Source organism: Kryptolebias marmoratus, linkage group LG16 (genome assembly GCF_001649575.2).
Source record: "Kryptolebias marmoratus isolate JLee-2015 linkage group LG16, ASM164957v2, whole genome shotgun sequence".
NCBI classification, from domain to species: domain Eukaryota; kingdom Metazoa; phylum Chordata; class Actinopteri; order Cyprinodontiformes; family Rivulidae; genus Kryptolebias; species Kryptolebias marmoratus.
Window position 1 is genome coordinate 24,236,528 of NC_051445.1, and position 21,508 is coordinate 24,258,035.

General features: G+C 38.1%; 1 protein-coding gene across 49 annotated transcripts in view; it reads left to right on the forward strand.

The window, feature by feature from the left end:
* Positions 1–21,508, forward strand: part of rims2a (regulating synaptic membrane exocytosis 2a) — a 159,977-nt gene that overhangs the window by 72,349 nt on the left and 66,120 nt on the right. For 31 of the 49 annotated variants that reach the window (XM_037980253.1, XM_037980269.1, XM_017413151.3 and 28 more), the window contains 5 exons: positions 6,871–7,820; positions 17,135–17,346; positions 18,547–18,666; positions 20,429–20,528; positions 20,679–20,802. In XM_037980253.1, the coding sequence (XP_037836181.1) occupies positions 6,871–7,820; positions 17,135–17,346; positions 18,547–18,666; positions 20,429–20,528; positions 20,679–20,802 (1,506 nt within the window). Of the gene's footprint in view, positions 1–6,870; positions 7,821–16,876; positions 16,945–17,134; positions 17,347–18,546; positions 18,667–20,428; positions 20,529–20,678; positions 20,803–21,508 lie in introns of those variants that run through there. The other 18 variants (XM_037980257.1, XM_037980272.1, XM_025005281.2 and 15 more) reach the window with 2 other exon arrangements.

The window sequence follows — 21,508 nt, forward strand, 5'->3', positions numbered from 1 at the left end:
GGCCTATTGAGTTCTTAATACATACCCGAAGACCCTGCCAAGACCATTCACATTCTGGCAGATTCTTTACGTTGGACTGGGGTCATCATCTAGTGTAAAGAGAGCCTTAGGGCTTTTCAGTGGCCAATGCCAATATTTAATGATCAGATTTTTAAAACCAAAACAAATCAAAAACACAGTGACTGCTTTCAGTTCAGTTATCAGGTCACTAATCATGTTTTTCAGAAGCCAGTAACCCTCAGACAAGTTACTCACATTTTTACTTGTGTCATAATTTATTGAAGGTGGTTATAAATGCAGTTCCAAATGTAAAGTTACCTATGAGGAAAAATTCAGCTATAATACTATTTTTCATGAAAATATGTCTTGTATTTATTGTTTGTAATATTTATGGTGAAATATGTAATTATCAATCACTTTTAATTTTGATTTGATTTCTGGAAATTGTTTAAGGATCCACACTTGGTGTTTCAGTGTGAGTTCCCCAACCCCATCTTTGGAAACCACTGTTTTAATCAGCCTTATATTCTCAAGTGTGGCCGTTGCCAATGATTTAAAAAATGGCAAAAAGCAACCTGATTAATTGGCTGAACAATCAATTGCTCCACCTCTAGTGTTAACCATAGTGACTGTTTTCTCTAAGTGTAGAAATATTACTTCTCTATTCTCTTTTGAAGCTTTTTGCTGTCACACTAATGGTACAGAAGGTCATGAAGTATACACAACAAATAATATTTGGGTGTTTCCTGTCTCACTTTTTTCTCTTTAGAAAATATGCTTTATATCTCTCCTTGTCTGTAATTGAATTATAGACTTTTATAGCTGATTTTTTTTATAGTTGGCTCAAAAAACAAAACAAAACAACAAACAAACAAGCAAACAAAAAAAAACAGCAGTATCAAGACCTGCTTTTACTCCCACAGCAAGAAACCATACCAACTCCAGTTTGTATTCCCATAATGCACCATGATAACACAGACGATTCCTCTCTGGTGCTGGCCTGTTTGTGAATCTGTTACACATCAAGGTGTTCCTCACTGCCATGTCTGTGAGGACATCACATGCCAATCTTACTATTTAAGGGAGTGTGGTTGGAGTAGCTTGATACTGTGTTGTTTGTGAATCAGTATCCCAGCAGCAAGTCCTCTGTGTAGCATCACAGGCATCATAATACTATGGTGTCTCATTCTGCCTCTTAATGCCTGAGCCTGACAGCTGTAATATGATGCTGAACACACAAAAGACTCCAGCAGCATGCTTATCTATAGGGCACCTTTCACAAGTACTGTTTTTTATTTTCCATGCTCCCTACAATTTGCAATAATTGTTGATTTTTTTAATGTTTTTTTTCTCTCCATGTCACTGAGGATACATTGAAGGTCAGCAAAGTGTGTCACAGCAGAGCTGTGGACAGCATAAAGCTAACTGTATGCGGAGGCTTTTGTGGCTGTAACAGCTGTAGCAATGAGGGGATGTAGCACAGAACAAAATTTAGCACTGCGCCACAGCTCTGTTGTATATACTGAAGCCTGATTAAGCATAGACAGCATTAGTATCATGGCATAGATACTGATTGAGAAGATGAGAGTCAGTAGCTTGCTTGCAGGCTGCCATAGGCCTTTTTTTTAACAGGAAGAACACACACACACGGCTAAATGGTTGCTAAAAATGTGAAGATTGTGCCAAAATGAGTTAGAGCTTGTCACAAATCAGTTTGCTAATACTTGTTGGAAGTAACATGTGATCTACTGTGTGAAAGTTTACTTTCTGGATGTTTCATTTTAAGACAAGATCTCAAGAAAGATAGACCTTATGGCAAAACTGCCCATACGGCTGGCCTTGCACTGTAAGAGCAGTTTTGGTGCAGGTGCATTGAACATATGAACACAACCACAAACACAATCTTGTGCATAATCTTTTCACACATGCCATACACTTCCCTGCTGTAACCCAATAAATCATAGCCAACCCGTCACTTCATCACATCATTCCTTTTGATTTTGTGAATGAAGCTCTGCATTTGTTTTGATGTGAAGCAGAAAGATGAGCTAGTTACATATCAGAGACCGTAATCAGCATCATTCTGGGTGTTTCTCATTTGCAAAAGTATGTTTCTCAAAGCACACACCAATTACAAACCATGACCAGTTTGTTACAGTCTTGTCATTCTTTTGTTTTAGATTCGCAGCTGAAGAGTGAAATACAGTACCATAATTTTTTTTTATTTTATTCCAATGTGTTTTTAAACAAGATGGGAAATCTGACAGTACGGTCCATATTGATAGTCTAACACTGCGTTAGATAACTGATCTGTAAAACTACTCAGCACAACCCAGCTGGCTCCGGTTCGAGTTTCATTTGTCCCAGTTTGGCCCTTCTACTGCATGTGCTTCCCTTCTTTCTGTCCTCTTTTCTTGACAAGCACTTTTTTAAAAAATGTCTCTAGTCCTACAAAATAAATAAATAAAGCACTTATCACTGGGTGTCCTAATATGTTGGGACAAACTATGGCTACTTCCTTTCCAACCGGATTATCAAATAATACAGTTAATAATATTCCTTGTAGCTCGGTGGTCAGTGCCACAATCTCATAATCCTGATACTGCAGGTTCGAGCTCAGGATGCGTCGGAAAGGGCAACAAATGTCTTTCATGCAAATTTGCTTGCTGTGGCGACCCCTGCAGAAGAGAGCAGCCAAAACAACAACAGGTAATATTCCAACATAAAATCAACGATCATACTAAAAAAAAAAAAAAAGGAACAAACTTGTTATAAATTATTTTAACTTTAAACAAGTGCTATATGTAAGTGCCTTAGTTATACCACTTTTTCCATGACTCATGAAGCAGAGGGCAGATGAATCGATTGTTATGTCAGTATGTGCACCAGAATGCTCTCTGTAACAGTTTAAAGTGGCAGTCTGTAACATACACAGTACATCATTACTTTCAACACTGGAAATGTTTGACCTTCTGTAATCACATTAAAGGCTGGCTCACACTGTGTGATTTTAAAAGTCGCAAAGAACCTTTACATGTCACACTGTGCCAGCTTGATATTTTAAAATCTTGATAGTAACTCATGTTTATGACAATTTGAGTTGTTGTTAAAGTGTCCAGTGTCATTCCTTTAAAGGGGACCTATTATGCAAAATTCACTTTTTGCATGTTTTTGTACTTCCATTTGGGTATCTACTGCTTCTGGAAACAGTCCAAGTGTAAAAAAGCCTCCCAGCTATTTTTTGACAATAAGTGAATGTTTTCTGGTGTCTGCGAAACGACTTGTTTCAAAAACCTTGGGATTGTTGCGTCACTATCCCCGTTACCTAGCAACCCCAAGCCGAGCCCATCCCCTCACCTAGTGGAGCTCCATCCACTTCATTACAAGAAGACTATCATGTTAGTTCTGCTGGAAAAGGAAAATGTTTTGTTGTCGGCTGCAGTATAGAACATGTGCATGTTCTCCCAGTCACAGAGAACAGAGCTGCGTGGCTTCATTTTAGTTTTGATGGCAAAGTCCCTGCAATATTGCCAAAGAAAGTTGTAGTTTGAACAGCTCTGTTAATGTCGCTGTTAAAGTCATGGCAGGTTTGTCTAAACTAACATTAGAACTATGTTAATAAAAGAGAAGAAAAATTGGAAAAAATAAAATAAAACTGACCTTTATCAGTTGGTCGTCCGGACACTTTTCGGGTTCGGAGGAGGAGGAAGAGCTGCGTCTGACTAAACTGACCCTGCTGCTGCTCCTTATTTTGTTCTTATTTATTTTCTTTCTTTGTGTGTGAATTAATAATGATGTAAATGTGGGACAGATTTGCAGCGTTTAATCCTTTAGTGGGTTTTTATGTTTTGAGACGGGACACTGAGTTGGGGGATGTGGCCAACAGCAGCTTATTTGCATAATAGTGACGTAGCCCTAAAACCGCTCATTCTGAAATGAGCTCAAAACAGGCAGAACTGATCAGGTGAAATCTCAATATCTGAGAATGATTTTGTGTATTAATTTTAATGAACATGTTTTGTACACAGACCTATCCTGACTTGTTCAAGGAAGCATAATAGGTCCCCTTTTGATATTTCAGATATCAAATATCAAAGCAGTATGAAACCCTGTCCAACAATCTATAAATCAAACTACAGATTTTTTGTTGGATTGAGGTCTGGGTTTTGGCTGCTCATTTAACTGTTTAAACTTAAACAACTGGATTGTTGCTTTAACAGTGTGTTTAGGGTCATTGTCCTGCTGAGAGGTGAACCTCCATCCCAGTCTCAAATCTCTGTAAGACTCCAACAAAGTCCTCTCAAGAATTGTTTAGAATTTTGCTCCATCCATCAACCCTGACCAGTTTCCCAGACTTGCTAATGAATATTATCTGCACAGTATGGTGCTGTCACCACTATGCTTTATTGTGGGGGATGGTGTTCATAGTATAAAGAGAGAAGTTGGTTTCTCTAGACATGATTTTGTCCCTAATGGCCTAAAATTTTGAAATGGGGCTCATCTGACTAAAGCACCTTCTTTCACACGTTTGAGAAGAAATTTTTAGCAGCTCCAGTTTTTTCTGTTATTAAGCAATGACTTTTTCCTGCCATTCTTCCAAGAAACCCAGCTGTGTGCAGTTTATAGACCGATCCTCCCATCTCTGCAGAAGAGCTGCCCATCTCCATTGGGGTTAACTTTGGCCTCCTGGTTGTTTCTCTGATTAACGCCCTCCCTATCTGGTTCGTGAGTTTTTGTGGACATCCTTATCTTGATGGTATAATCTTTTCATTTTCTAAGAATGGAGCTCAGTCAGATGTTCAGGGTTTAGGATTTGTTATCTTTCCTTTAATAAATGAATAGATCAGGACCTGTGTGAGCAGTTCCTTGGTCTTCATTCTGACTCTTGCTTTGTGGTGGACCTTACTACTTACAGGTGTTGCACTAATGTTGATTCTGGGAGCTGCTACAACAGCTTTGACAGGTTTACATTATTTGACACTTAGATTACTCACAGGTGGATCTTAATTAGGAAATATGGCTTTTGAAGATAATGGTTGGAAGATAATGGTTTGCACACACCATTTTTATATATTTTATTTAAAATAAAAGCTATATAAAACAAGATTTTCCTGATTTAACTTAAGCATTTTTGATTCTTTGTTTTAAATGTGGAAAGGGTTGGGATTTACTGAGTCTTAGTTTCTCCTTAAAATAATATCACGTGATTATTTTTTGCCATTGTGCATTTTAATATTGATTTTATCATTTCAGTGCCTCATTTTAAGAATTTTATTTATATTAAATCATTCACTTTATTATTAAATTAAATGAATTGTATTGTTTTTCTTTGTTCAGAAGCATTTAAAATTGTATATAAAAAAACTTGTAATGCCCTTTTTGTAAGAGTATTTATACCACATTTAGCTCAATGTTGTGTTAATTAATTTGGTCCTCCTTAACCAAATTAGTTGTGTTGTGCAGTGATTTAGAAGGGACAACAATATAGTTCATGAACTTATACTGAAAAAAATTCAACAGCAAACACCAAAGCATTTTTGCCCAAATGCATCTCTCCTCCTTATTTTTACTTATCGTTCTGGACATCCATTATAGTCAGACTGACTCAAATGTTGCAGAAGACAGAGGCCAAAGCTCAGTGAAAGAGCCAATCACACATGGGCTTTCCCTACTTTGACCAGTGAGCAGGGCTGACAACTGTGATTTATGAAGCTCTTTGAAATTTATGGAAAGTTGTCATGTACAAAATTAAAGGAATGCTTCACAGAGCCTTTTTTCTTACCAAGTACAATTGTTATGTTGTAGAAGAAAGGAGAAAAGTACAGGAGAAAAGGGTTTTATGAATAATGAATTTGGAACAGAAGAATAAATGCATTAATGCACAGTTTTATTCTTTTACTGGTTGGCTTCCTATTTGACAACCAGACAATGATAAAATGATCAACTATAAATGAAGCTGCTGAATGTACAAATACTCAAAAATAACCCATTTAACTAACTCTGAATACAATTATGCACTTAAAGATTCTTTTTGTCTGAGATTAGCAGTAAACAAAGCATTGCTTTAGACAATGTTTGAAACAGAGGTTTAATTAAAGAATCAGTTAAATTATTTTAATTTACTCCATTATTAACTTTGCATGTCTTGTACAAGTTTGTCACAGTTAAAGGTTGTTAACATCCCTCATTTAAGTGTGCACACAACAACAATCAGTGAATCTTTGAATCACTCATAAATTCCCACTTTTTTCCCATTCTGCTTATGAACACACTCATCCTTACAGCAGAAACAAATAATTTGTTTGCATTGTTAAATGCACATTATCCTGTTATTGATTAAACTAACATTACATGAACTTCATATTCCTTTAAAGCAAAGATCTTACATGATCTGTTTGCACTCAGGGTATGTGTAGCAATCTGGGTCTGTATTGTTAGAGCGAAAACCTGTGTTGTGCTATAAAATGTTAAAAAGTAAGCCCTTGCGAAAACATAAAACCTTTTAAGTCTTTTGCTTTTAAAGTTAGAAGACACAGTGGTGCTTCATTTGGCTCTTAAGTTCCTTTATTTCTCTCTCCAACCATAAGGTGAAAGGGGCTCGTCAGTGTTTGTGTGTCTGACATAGACAAAGCAGGCTTTCATCTTGTGTTGACACATTCAGCAAAATAAAGTGTCCACTGTGTAATGCTGTAAAATCTACCTACTGGAAATGTTATTGGACATTTCCAACATGCACAAAAATACCTCCGTTTTTTATAGTTGTTATTTTCATCAGGCTCAAGTAAATTGACTACAGTAAAAGATTTAGAAAACATCAATTTAATGGTGGACATACTAAAAAGCGTATTTTTTTCCTGATTTGACTTACAGGAAACGAAGTCCATCAGCATCCAGGGATCCAAACCAAAAATACAACCAAAGGGAGGGGGGCGACCACCCACAGTATGCCCCGACAGACGGCAGCATGCCCAGATCACCGTCCGACTATGGTGATGGGGACCCTCGGCGGGCTCCGCGAGGCCCACACATATTCCCTGATGTGGATGCAATACAGATGAGCTATCGGGACCATCGAGGTCCAAGCCGCTGGCACTCCCAAGAATACCCACTTGACCAACAGCTAGATGGACCACCGAGTGAGTTTGACCTCCAGCGTCAGCGCCAGGAGGAGTTTCAGGCACGATACCGCAGCGATCCCAACCTGGCACGCTATCCTGTCAAGCCTCAACCCTACGAGGAGCAAATGAGAATGCACGCTGAAGTGGGGCGACTGAGGCATGAGCGTCGCCACAGTGATGTCTCCCTGGCCTACACGGAGCAGGATGATCCTGGTCCAATTAGGTTGTCCCGTCAGCACCTCACAGAGCGCCGGCCGCCTATGATGGGACAGCGTTCGTACTCTGTTGACCGGTCCTCCCCAGGGCCCATGGGTCCTGGCCTCGGAAGCCACCGAACCTCCAACCACAGTCCCCCAACTCCACATCGAAGCCCTGTGCTAGGTGATCGATCAGGGGACCTGCGACGAGGAGACCTGGGAGTGGCTGGGGATGCCATGAGAAGGCAGCAACACCATTTGGACCCAAGTTCAGCTGTCCGCAAGACCAAAAGAGAGAAGATGGAAAGTATGCTAAGGAATGACTCTCTTAGCTCAGATCAGTCAGAGTCAGTGCGGCCCCCACCCCCCAAGCCCCACAAAACCAAAAAAGGAGGAAAGATGAGGCAGGTGTCATTAAGCAGCTCAGAGGAGGAGCTGGCCACCACCCCGGAATACACAAGCTGTGAAGATGTGGAGATAGAGAGTGAATCAGTCAGTGAAAAAGGTAGGAACCTTCAACTTTCATCATGTACACACAGGTTTATTAAACATTAGTTTTTCTTATATAGTCACAAATGTTTTTGAAGCTTTTTTTTTTAGTAGCATGAAGCCATCATGCGGTAGTTTCTCTGACATTGTTAGGAAGTTTTAATTCCGTTGTAATGAAATAATTGTTGCTCTTTTGTGTCAGTATTCTTAATGCTGTTTTCTGACTCAGATGCTCTATAACCTCCAGATCCCCCAGTCTGCATTATATATGTCTGTTGCGTGTGTTTCTGTGTTCGTATGTGCTTGGCTCATTATTTTCAGTTTAAAAATATTAGACTCAATATTAGATCAAAGTTAAATTAATTTTAAAGTTGACATAATCAGTTGTTTATTTGCTCTTTAATTTTTACAGATTTTATAAAGTGTAAGTTTCGTAAGAAAAATTTTACTTTAAATGAAAAGAGACAGTCAATCTCTTTGCCAAAACCCAAAAACTGCATTTTGGTTAGGTTCAATAAAATTAAACTGCTGACTTTAAAATGTTGCTATAGACAAAACGAACAAAAACTGATTACAATGAGCCTTGAATGTATTTATGCAAAATTCTGCTGCATTTTTTGTTAATGAAACTTTTTTAACAGCTTCTGTGTCTTTGACAAGGATGTTTCAAAACCAGTCAGAGACGTTTCAGAGTGGATGGATGTCAGTGATTGTGGATGTAATTTTAAACGATTGTAGCACCACTGCTCTCGACCTTGTCATTTTTTACTGCTGTTCTTACAGCAGATTGTGTGAGGTCTTGACTGTAGCACACGTTTTACACACACCCAGATTGTTCTAATAGACAGTGTTGCACAGTATTGTGCGGAGTTAATAACAGCTGCATTTGCTGAGCAGAGGTATGTTATCATTGATGCATATTAATAATTAAAGATAATAAATGAGCAGAGGGTGATTATGTGTTTCTGCAGCCTTTAGCCTTTCCATTATTACTTGCAAACTGTTGTGTTACCATGCTGTAAATTGTTGTAAATTGGCCGTGTACAAAATTGAAACAGGATTTTGATTTTGTTCTCCCAAGAAATGATATGATCAAAGTAAAAAGTAGATAGAAAAGATCTGCCTAGTATTTACTGAAATGTATTTGGAACTGTATTTTTACGGGTTTTTCTCTGCATGCCTTTTTTTTTTTTTTTTTTTAAGTTAGCTCTTGTTTTTTTCAGTGACTGAGAGTAAGCCTGGTATGGGCTGTTCAGCCTGATGTAAACAAAAATATCAAAATAAACCTACATTTAAATATAGTATTAAAGTAAATGTACTAGTTGAGCAGAATCTACTTTCTTCCACTTTGTGATGTAGCAAATGTTTGCTAGTTAATGAGCCATGTTATCTGCCTTAGTAGCAAGCCTACACTGGACCATTTGTTTCACCGATGCAAGGGAGGCTGAGTCTGGTGTCTTCTTGAAAACCTTAGTTTCCAAACAGAGGTACTCAAAAGAAGTGATGGGTGGATCTCCCAGATTTGTGAAAGCTTATAAGTATTGGCCCTTGGTAATCAAGCTGAGACTGTTTTTTGCTACTAGAAAATTTTATTTTTCAGGAGGAAAAAGTTTGAATGCTTCACCTAATTTGTTCCCTTTATAACGGTGACTGACAGATTGAACCAATTGGTTGGGGAGAGTGTTAACTCTGTAATTTTTGTGCTGTCTCCTTTTGAAACATCATTAAAAAGATCTCAAACTGCAGGAGAGGTACTGAAAAAAATTAATGGTTCTGAATCTGTGACTTAAAACCATAGTGTAATTTTAAATTGAAAACCACCCAAGGCTAATCAAAAGTGTCATAAAGTAAATTCTTTCTTGAAGTCTTTATTCTAGTTTACTGCAGTGCACCTGACTGAAGCGAGACTCTATGCCTGATTTTTGCTTTGCAAATAGATATTTTCTGTTTGTATTAGGTTCAGCTAAATGTATTAGGTGATTGTGGAAATTAGGTCATTCAAAACTAAGAAGGACATTTGTTCACTCTAAGTTCCACCTGCTTTAAGATAGGCACACAAACCAACAAGGAAATTGTTAGTGACTGAAATGAATGCTATTTTGCATATAATCATAATAAAAATCTTTTCCGTAAGCTATTAACTTCTTGACTGACCCACGTGGTTGACATTATTGTAATTACACATTGATTTCACTGTCAAACCTGTAATTACAGTGATCTTTACCTGAGAAATGTTAGAAGCATCAAACAACGAGGATAAAAAAGGAGGAGCTGCTGAAAATTAGAACAAACTTTGTAATGAAGTATGTATAATTCAACAGTTTGCTGATTGTCCTATTCAAGCTAAAATTGTGAGTGATTAAAGAAAAATATAATGGCTCCTTTCTGCTTTAATAACAGTCTGTTCTTTGTGGAAGGAAAAGCAGCTCAGCACCAGCTATATATTATTGATGTGGGAGTTTCCACATTTACAGGTAGCTGTGGAACAAAAATAGGCTGATTTCAGGGTCATAGGTTCTGTTGTTTTTGTCTGTCTGTGTACAGCCTCCATAGTTCAACCTGTGTAGGAGAGTAAAGCAATGTTTTAAGTTGAACTATTGACCTAAATGAGACTATCTTTTCATACTAGCTACTGAACATCCTTAGGCAGCTGGTAATTTGGAACTGAAATATGTGCTAAATTTCTAACTGGCAAGTATTAATAAACTATTTGGGTGGTTTAATACTGAGCATTTACTAAATTATTCATAAAGTTTAAAGTAATATATCCTCACTATTAAAAACACTTAAATCTAGAATAAACAGATAAAATATTTCAACTCTAGGCTCAGATTTGAACATGTGACACTGTAGAATCTATTGAGGCTATCAGCTGATGAACTGTAATCTCAGACTTGCACTCATTTCTGTCAGAGCATGAGATTTGCAAATTAAACAAACCACATAGATATTTTCTGTTTGTATTAGGTTCAGCTAAATGTATTGAGTGATTGTGGAAATTAGGTCATTCAAAAGTTCACGTCTTCCCTCCCCTTTTTGTTTAAAAAGCCCTGCGAACCAGACATGGTGGTGTGTCACAGAAAATTGCTGTGATGTTCATTAGCTGTCCTTTCTATTAAAAAAACAAAACAAACAAAAAGTAATTACAACTAGAAGCACTCGAAGAGCGCAAACCTCTGCCAAAGCCATAGGGTCATTAAAAGATTGTAGGATCCGGATCATGTTTCAGATCACCACCAAAATTTAATCACTTGATTTATGTGACAACCTCAACATTTCCTGAAAAATGTCATTAAAATCTGTTTGTTAATTTTTAAATAATCGTACTAATGGATGAACAAACAAACAAACCAATCAACAGTACCGAAAACATAACCTGCTTGGTGGAGATAACAAAAATATTGCCATAAAAAGCCCTCCATGCAGTTCCAACCGTTTCCATCATTAGTTGTTTTTTTTTTTCACAAAGACACTCAGTTGGAGGGAAAAATATTGCATTCCTATGTTCATAAGTGCAGTATGTTGGTAACTGTTGTTTGCTGGGAACCAGTTATCTCATCGCCTGCAGCAGAGGTGAGCCTTGTTTCTCCAGAGAGCCATTTTAATCATAGTGTTTGATGATTTTTACAGGTGTGCTTCAAGACAAATTTGAGTTTTTTCTCCCCAAAATGTTCTGAATTCAATAACATCGATGTCTTTGTATAATAATGCAGTTTTCTCCTTTCTTCAGAAAGTGTTTGACACTTGTAACAAGCACACATAGCTTGAACAATTTACTCATCAGACTGGCTGATAGATTGACAAGACTGTCCACAGATTTTGTCAAAGCAAAAAAAATGGCAAATTTGAAGATTAAAAAACTTGTCAGATTGTTAAACATTTTATATTTACATTAAATGTTATGTAGATGTAAGAACGACTAAACCTTTGACTGGTAAAGCTAGTTCAGAAAAAGTTACTTGTATTTACATGCAATCACAGCAGGAGGTTTATATAAACAGAAGGCGTACCCTTTTGCAATGCATATAGTATGTGCGTTTCTGTGCCTCAGGGGTTGTGCATTCAGCCCGACTGGCTAGATACAGTATGTTACGGGAGGGTGAGCAGGGTGTACAACATCCTCTCAAAAATACAATGCCTTGAGGAGGCCTTGAGGAACAAAGAGGGCTTGATGGGATGAAAATATGGCAGTCCAAGAAAAGGAGGAGACTGGAGGAGAAAGGGTGTGCCAGCTGTAATGGGCCCGACTCAAGTCTGTAAGCACTGGAGACTGATTTAATGTAATGGTTCTCCCCCAGTGTTTTCCTCTTTATTGATTTCTCTGACATGCTGTCTCATAATAGTGCCGAACACACAGAAAAAGAGAGGATTGCTGGTTAACTGCAGGCAGGTGGATACTTCGTAGTAGCACCCTAAAACATTTCAGTAATAGCTTTTGGAATCTGTGTTTGCGCCTTGATTTGTTGATATTTATGCAAAATCTTAAAAAGATAGTCTTATTAATTAGTCTTTTCTGAACCCAAATGGTAATACTACAACCCTCTGTTTATAAAAAGTTGGTTAGTCTGGCCTTTTACCTCAGAAAGTATATGTTTACTATAGGGCTGCACAATATATTGAAAATTTATTGTCATTGTGATATCAGTGAGCACAATATTAATATTGCAAAGGACTGCTTAGCCTGCAATAAATCATAGACCATTATATTTCAAACCTCCTGCTTTCATGTTCTGCTCATCAAAATATATTTGCTCAATCCAGTAGACTCTCACTGGCCTTGATGCCCACACATGGTTTAGATGGAAGTGATGACAGAAAATAAAGTAAGGAGTAAGAAAATGGGAATATGTGGGTTTATTGCAGTTGATATCGCACATCCCAAGTTTTTCTAATATCGTGCAGTCCTAGTTTATTATATATAAAAGTTGCTTTCATCAGAATTTTACCATGAGGCAGTATCACCTTCATAGCATGGTGACCATGTTTAAACGTACACGCTGTTTCACCCCTGATTCTTTTCTGCTTTCACCCTTTGAATCGTAGTAAAAACAGCATCAATAATTAATGATCCAATTAATAGTTTACACTGGTTTTTATTGAGCTGTCAGAGTGATGGAGAGCCTGCTGGTGGTGAACTCCGCCACTGCCTGTGCTCTGCCTTCGACCTGAATCAGCAGTTTGTGGGGCCTCGGAGCTGGGGCGGAATGGTAGGGCTGGGCATACACTGCTGATGCTCAGAATTTATGGCTGTGATGAGTTTCCTGCTCTCTGAAAAACCACACAGTGCCTTGCTGAGAATCAATGCACAATTGTGGTGTGCCACTGTTAATAAAGCTTCTGGGAAGGAAGAAGTTTGTACATGCTGGGGGAGGCGCCGAGGGAGGGGAGCAGGGGTTTTGCTAGTGAGGGTGGGGCAGTAGCACAGAATAGAAAAAGGTGGAGTTAGAATTATCTGAGATGGCATTAAGATAGGCCATATAGCATCAAAATGTATGTAGTGTCTAAACTTAGTTAATCTAAAATCCCTAAACACAGACACTCAAAGCCATCTCAGTTCAAGGTGATCTATGCCACTACACTCTCTCCCTGTTCTTAAACACAGACCATGAGCTGTTTAGACTGCTGTGGCCAAATTAGGCAAGAGATCTGTTCAGAGGAGAGTTTACATTAAATCATACCAGACTTTGATGTTCTGCTGCCACTTAACAAGCAAAGACAAATTTACCTGCTTCATTTTTTTGTTGGTATTAGGAAGGCAGGTGTTCATTGAAGGTCAACTTGCAATAACCTCTGTAGACCCCCCCCCCCCATCTCCTCCACAAACACCAAACAAAGAAAAGCCCACAGCAAATTACACTGTCCATCACCTCAGACTTAGTCCTGAATTCCTTCCGGCCTTTATTTATGCAACACATACATTAGTTGTGACTATGTAATGAATTAGCGCTGCTTCATTCAGAAAGTGTTTGAAATGCATTAACAAGTGGCTATTCCTGCCTCCTACTGCGTCCATCCTAGTGGATACTTTTGCTAGGCTCTTTCATAAAACAGTTCTGCGAAATGGACAAAAGACCAGTCTGTCTTTATGCTGCCTCTGACCATTAAACAATCACAGATAGATCTATCTGCGTCCCGCCCAGGCAAGAGCTTTCAAAAATGAAGCGAGCAATGTGAAAGCAAAAGAGGTGTGCAGCAGAACTCAACTGTGTAGATGTGAAGCGCTGCACATGAGCTGTGTCACCCTCTTACTGTTTCAAAACATGACAAATTAACTCAGTTTAGCAATTCTCTTTGTGGTTAACGATTTTTTTAAACTAACTGCGAAGTTGCTGTGCGTCATCATTGATTTTCTGTCTGTAATAAATCTGCTTGTTGCTGTTTAATGCTGTGACCGGGTGGTCGCACGGCCATATATCATCACATTGTTGAGTTACAAAGCTGGCTTACCTTTTCACATGTCGACCTTTTCAGCTCTGTCACTACCTTGCTTTGTGGCACAAAGGCACATCAGGGGTGGCTTGGATTCCACCTCCCCCGCCACCTTGGTCTATTCAGAAATCACACCGAGGTAGCCAGAAGGCGTCCAAGTCCTGGCCTAAAGTGTTTTGTGAAAAAGCCTATAGTGAGCAAAGGACTGAGAGAAAAGTTCAAGCCTTGTTCACATAGAAACCTTTTTTTTTCTAAAACAATCTTTTTTTTTTTTTTGTGGAATTTCTAAAAATATTCTCGTAAACATGGCATAATTTCTGAAAGTGTTTTTATCCACACACAGAGAAAGTGACTCAAAATGCTGTAGTAACTATGCCAGGCCTGTATGTGTCACTGTAACGCAGCCAGAAAAATACCCGAGAAACAAGGAAGATGTTCAGCATACCAAGGGTGTTGGCATACGGTATATATATAATTTTTTCAGGTGTTGACTCTTGTTCATTCATGCAGTTTTTACCGTGCTACTGTATGTTCAAATATCTACATATATTGAAATATTCATTTTTGCTTAAAATTAAATTACTACTCAGTAAAGGATGACAGAAGGATTGTGATCTTTTTCTGCAACATTTGCTTCAGTATTGTTAACAGTCCAGTAGTGATCAAATCCTTTTTGGCCTTACATTATTTGGTGTAGCCAATAAGAGGTTTTTGCTCTGCTCTATATTGTAATATTTTTGTTTGTCAGTCGTGTCTGTTTATTGACGTAATACAGTATATGAAAGTTTTGCTGAAGTAGAGAAACTAGTGTCAAACGCAGCATGTTGTCTGTCATTATTGTTGTTATATCTGTGACATCATAGTTTTCAAAAGGTTGTGTTTTGGCTGTCTCCACAAAAATGCAAAGCATTTTAAGATTTTTGTTTTTGTCTAGAACCCAGTTTTGAAAAATACAGTTTAGGGTCTCTATAACACAGTTTCTGTGGGGATGCAAGGCTCAAACAACAAAAAGCTTTTATGTATTAACAGAAAACGTTCATGCGTGGACAGGGCCTCAAACATCATTCAGAAGTAGCCCAAACACCAGATTATTTTACATACGTCTGACTATGTTTTCAAGTGCAGTGGCATAATACAAGAGGATGTTCACTACACGCTTGTTCCTCTCCCTGCTCCTAAACATGTCTTAAGCTGTTAGAACAGCTATGACCATATTAGGCAAGTAAAATGTTCATATGAGCGTTTCTTTTATACCTCACCAAGACTGGGCTCTGGTGTGATGTTGTTGACAGAATACCAGCTAGATCCAAAAAAGGTTGGAAACAAAAACAACTGGACTTCTATTCTGTAGCTGAAGACAATTCTGTTCTCATCCGGGGATGAGAGTTTGTGGAGTTCAAGCTTTTAAAGCTGAGATGTTATGTAAAATGGATTCACATGCAGATTACTCTCACTCTCTTCACAATAGAAGCTTGTTAGGGTATTTGTTTCCCTGACTCACAAATGAGCCACAGATTAGAAGTCCAGTTGTTTTTGTTTTTTAACTTTTTTTGGATTTACCTGTCCTGGATGACTGAGAATCTACACCAGCAATACCAGCTAGAAAGCATTTGGCGTAATCACTGCTGTCAGCTGTTGGTTCAAGGCCTTCAAAGGCCAGAGCCCTTCTGGGAACAACCATTATGTTTTACTAATGTACATATTTAAGTACTTTTAATGCTCCTTCAGACTGATGGATGGATTGTGATAATAGAGGGTAAAAGACAAAGTTAACACAAATGTTAATGTGGAGACAATTTAAATAATGGATATGTTGTTGGAGAGTTTTTTCTAAGACAAATCTGAATTATTTTGTTAAAGCACAAAGTAACAAAGACATCATACTTAGACTTAATTGGTAATAGTATTTAATTTTAAAAAAAGATTATCTTACAATACTTTTGTAAAATTGTACAAATTAAATCTGAATTTTTTTTTAGAACCGTTTTGCAAAAGTTCACCTAGAAGCTACTTAGGTTTGTGTCTTTCCATCTTAATCTGAAAACATAGACATTATCTACAAGGTGTTTTTTCTTTCTGCCATAGAAGCCTGAATTTTCTGAGTGTGACATCTTAGCCTGAAAATAATGGAAGTAAGCTTGCCCTTACACATTATCAGAGAATCTTTCCTTCCTTTCCTTTTGTCAATATGAGTTTCTCTTTTGCTAGTGTTATAAATGTTTTTTAGATACATTATGTGCTGGTGCAACATGCCAAAATTTCAATAAGTCAAAATTCAGATATTTCTTCAGGCATGACTCTTACTGTTTTGTAAGGGCACACGTTTTCATTTTTACTGTAGTGTTGAGGTTGTGATATTACCAGTGATCCATTATGTAAACCCTGAACTACATCTTTGTTTCTCCACAGGGAAGTTAGAGTTGCACACAGTGATTGACTGTTGAGTTTGGACAATACGTGAGAGTGTTTTATGTGTTTGTATGCTTATAGTAAATGCATATTTGGATGTCTCGTTTAGTTTATGTGTAATATGTGTGGTTGCGTTTGCGTTGTTTGTGGTGTCCTCACTTGTCCCTCTTACTGTCCTCTCTCGTGTATACGCCCCTCCCCTCCCCCCCTGAAACCCTCCTCCTCACAATACAGGAGATTTGGATGGCCATTGGTGGGACCATGCGTCATGGCATAGCAGCGAGGCCTCCCCACTGTCTTTGGTGAGACATGTGGAGCCCTGCCCTGCCCCTCCCTCCCTACCTCCCGCCCTTTAACCCCATCTTTCTCTCTCTCTTGTCCCACCCCCTGATCTCCCTGAGTCTTTTGTCATTTCATGTTTCCTTTGTTTTATTTACACCTTTGCATGTTGTTTTTTCTGTTTTTCTTTCTGTTTTTATCCCACACCTGTAGGGGAAAGTCAAAGGGGAAAAAGAAAAACTATTGAGCAGGCATTTATGTCCGAGCCGACACACACCTTATCTGAGCGGCAAAAGAAAATGGTGCGCTTTGGGGGACACTCATTTGAAGAGGACTTGGCATGGTGTGAACCACAGGTTAAAGACTCGGGAGTTGATACGTGCAGTAGCACTACCCTAAACGAGGAGCATAGCCATAGTGAGAAGGTACTGAGACAACCTAGCTTGCATTTTGTGATTATTCTTATTGTTTACTACTTACCCATTTAGTATTTGTTTACTTTCTGTCACTAAGTGTAAATAGATTAGATATTTTCTTGATTTGTTTCCAATTCTTAAAATTTTTTTCACTTGCGAATTGGTTTATTTTTGTTCGGTTACTTTTGACTCCACTTTGCTCAGTGTTACCGAAAGTCTTTTGGGAACACTTGTTTTGCTTGCTACTTGTACTTGCTGTTTTGCCCTCCCAACATAACACACACACACAACCTTGCAGTAGTTGTTGAATAATAGCACTGACACACACTCACTCTTTGTTTGTCATGGCACACAGAATGTGGGTCTCTTCTAGTTGCATGCTCGTCCTCCTTCGTATATTGTGTTCTTGCTCTGCAGCAGTCCTGTAGGAACACCTTTACACAGGCCCGTCCCCCTCACTCTACTTCCCCACCCCACAGCACCCAGTCCAGACACAACCTCCCCTTTTCCATTCACTTCTATAGCTGAATCAAAAAGCACACAAAACAGGAAGGATTGGATGTGTTTTGCACAAAGATTTACATTTGGTTTTCTTTTTTCCCTTCCCTTCCCTTCTTATTTTTATGTGATTTTACTCTATCTGCATCTCCTGACTGTTTTATATTGTCAAAGTTTCATCCCTTTAGTTTTATTTATCTGGCACCCAATGGTCCACCTCATTTGGTTCTGTATCATTGGCTGTTTTTCATCTCAATTTTTGCTGTCTGCTTTCCCCTCACTACTCCAGTTGATGGTGGTTGTATGTTTGTGTAGTGAAGCATCAGAATTAGACTCTGGTCTTCCTCCTCCAGTTTGAAGAGCTGGTTTGAGGATGAGTGTTGGGGCTGCTTGCTTTTCTCTGCATGGGATACTTGCATGAAGCTCACTCCAGCCTCACACTGGCAGGTTTACACAAGCTCTGAAAGTGGTACCAATTGCACTTCACAGTTAAATTATATTAACTTATATTTAAAACAAATGAGCAGTATGCTATTCAAACATGAAAGCAGTCTTTAAAAATCATCAGAGTTTGTGTGAACTTCCTTTCCTAAGTGAATTATTACTATATTACCTTTTGTGCCCCTGCAGTTGTCTTGTTTGGTTTGAACAGATCGAGTTCAAGTGGTCGAGTCGTTCAACAAAAGGTGTGTTGTTGCTCTGACCTTGTAGCACCCGGTGACATGGCAGCCATCCAAAGATGGGGATCGTCTAATTGGCCGGATCCTGCTCAGCAAGCGTATGAAAGATGGAAGTGTGCCTCGAGACTCAGGAGCTCTGCTTGGTCTGAAGGTAAGACTTTAATATTTCTGTTCGCACTTTCTGTCTCCTGTTTTGATAGTGATGCACCCTCATCTTTGTAATCCACCACATTTCCCTCCAAAACACTTTTTAAAAAACTTGTACATTTATCACAGTTACTGTAAGAAACATTTTCACAGGGTTATTTGAAAATGACCCAGTTAGATTGGTTAAAATATTAGTCAAACATGCAAATATTCTTTAACTCTAACTTTAACTTTTTTTGTTAAAATGTGCCATAGCAACATTAGTTGAGCAAAAATGACATGAATGATTATATTTCTCTTTAGTTCTTCTCCGTTGTTTCATTATGTTCATAGTTAGTTTGATTTTGCTGTGTTTTGTTTACTTGCTTATTAATCTCTGAAGCCATGGCACAGGAGTGTATTAAATAATGAGCACACCAGTGCATGTAAATATGTATTTAGGGAGAGTTGGAAAAGGCATCTATGGCTGTTTACTTGATTTCTGCTCTACATCATCTAACGTAATATTTTAATTGTGGAGCTGAAGTCAGTTCTAGGAATAGCAGGGAACAGTTGTATTGTTGCTGGACAGTGCATGAAATACGCTCCAAATGTCCCTGAAATGTATTCTTTTGAAAACAGGAAACAAGAAATGTATTTTTTTATAACAAATGGGTATGTACTAAAGTGAGAACACTCACAGAGCATTATTACTTTATTTTTTAATAGTTTATATATATATATATATATATATATATATTGAAAGATTTTGTTCTCTATGATAGCTCCTAACCTGTAAAGTTTCTAACTTCTTTTGTGTTTGACTAAATTTACCACCAAGTTCTGATAATTCTTTACATCGTTTTATTACACAATTATCATTATTGACATTGTGCAAATGCTGTATACGTTTTAAAAATTCTGATCATGTTTTTTACTTGTTTGTTTCACTTAAGTCACTGCCGTGCCAAACCAGAGCATTTTTGTTGTTGTAGTCATTTTGCTCACTTTGCTCAGTCTCATAAAGCCTGCCATGTAGAGAGAGAACTGAGAGAAGCAAGATGGGGAAAAATCATTACTGATTGAATGAACCTCATGAAATGGCATGTTTGTGTCTGCTCAGTGCTTCTGTGCATTTCTGTCCGCTCAGCAGCTGCAGCCAACCAGCTCGGCGATCCACCCAGTCAGTCTATCAGTCACAGGCTGCCAGCCTCGCCCTCACTGACCATCTTCCTCTGTCTCACCTCCTCCTCTGCAAGCCTGTCTTTCTAGCTCCTGACTGTTACATAAACCCATTTCATTTAGCAGACCTCTCTAAGCTTCTTTATATGTTGCATTCAGCTGCCATTTAAGAAGAATTTTTTGTTTGTATGATGCCAGTGCAAGATGAGTGCCGTGGAGTTCAACAATTCAGGACCGTACAGTGCAGCTTTAGCCCACAGCCATAGAGCGTTACCAAAGTATGTCTCTGGGGAGTAAAGCAGAGTCATGGACGGTGTTTTCAAACGGCATAGGGCCACATTTACCAGTGACCCCCTCTTTGCTATGCTTTTATTGAGGATTCATTATTTTCAAGTAAACCATGGCATCAAGTGGACAACAAAAACAATTAATAAATCTCTCTTTTTAAAAAAAACTTTACGAGCTTTAATACTACAGTGTTTATAGGTTTTCCCATGCAGAGGTACTGTGATGTTTTTAATATGCAATCAAAACAGAATAGCATAGATTGAACTTATAATTGTAACTTTGCGTTAATTTTGTGCTAAATTTCTGTTCTTCTGCAGGTGGTTGGAGGCAAAATGACAGAATCTGGAAGACTTTGTGCTTTTATCACTAAAGTGAGGAAAGGAAGTCTTGCAGACACTGTTGGACACCTCAGACCAGGTAGTAAAAGCATATGAAAGGTTATCATTTAGAAAAATGAATTTGGTCGAATTCTGCGTACTCTCTTTCTAAAGAGTGGAACATAATAGTGTGTACTTCTTTTTCCTGTGACAATAACAGATTAATATATCCTATGTGGTGATTTTACAGGTGACCAGGTGCTGGAGTGGAATGGGCGGCTTTTACAAGGAGCCACATTTAAAGAAGTTTACAATATTATATTAGAATCCAAGCCTGAGCCGCAAGTGGAGCTAGTGGTCTCCCGGCCTATTGGGTGAGAATTCAAAATGAGAGTTGCACAAATACTCTCAACACAACAATGCTGGTGGAATTCAGCAACGAGACAGTAACTCTGGTTTTTAAGCATTGGACCAAATTTGTTCTGAATTAGTATTACTTTTTATTGTAAAACATCAGGCTTTCTTTACACATTAATATATATATGTAGTGTTAAATCTGTGTCTTTAAAAGCTTTAAAATAGCAGGTGCAGTTCAGACAGTTAAAAGAAAAACTAAGGTTCTTTATAAAATAATTTTCCATCATAAACATTAATAAATAGTAATCATGTATCTAAATAACACTAATTGGAAAAATTTTTTTTTCATCAGATTATAACATCACATGTTAACATTTCCCTAGATCTTTCTCAAAGCTATGTTTGGAGGCCTTACACTTGGCAAAAAAAAAAAATTCTAATCAAGTTTTTTGCTTTTATGACCCCTCTAACTTTGCATTGAAATTTCGATAATTCTCCCCTTCTTTGTCATTATAAAATAAAAGCCTGTAATCTCTTACATTTATTTTGAAGAATAAAATATCCTAAAAAAACACAGTGGTACATCAGTTTCTATAACTTACATACTCTTATCTACTGAGGAAGCTGGGACCGTAGGTGGCTGAAGACTGATCTGATGCTTACAGTCATTCAAACAGTGCAATCAGCATTAGCTTAAACTGATCCACTCCATCCTTATTGTTG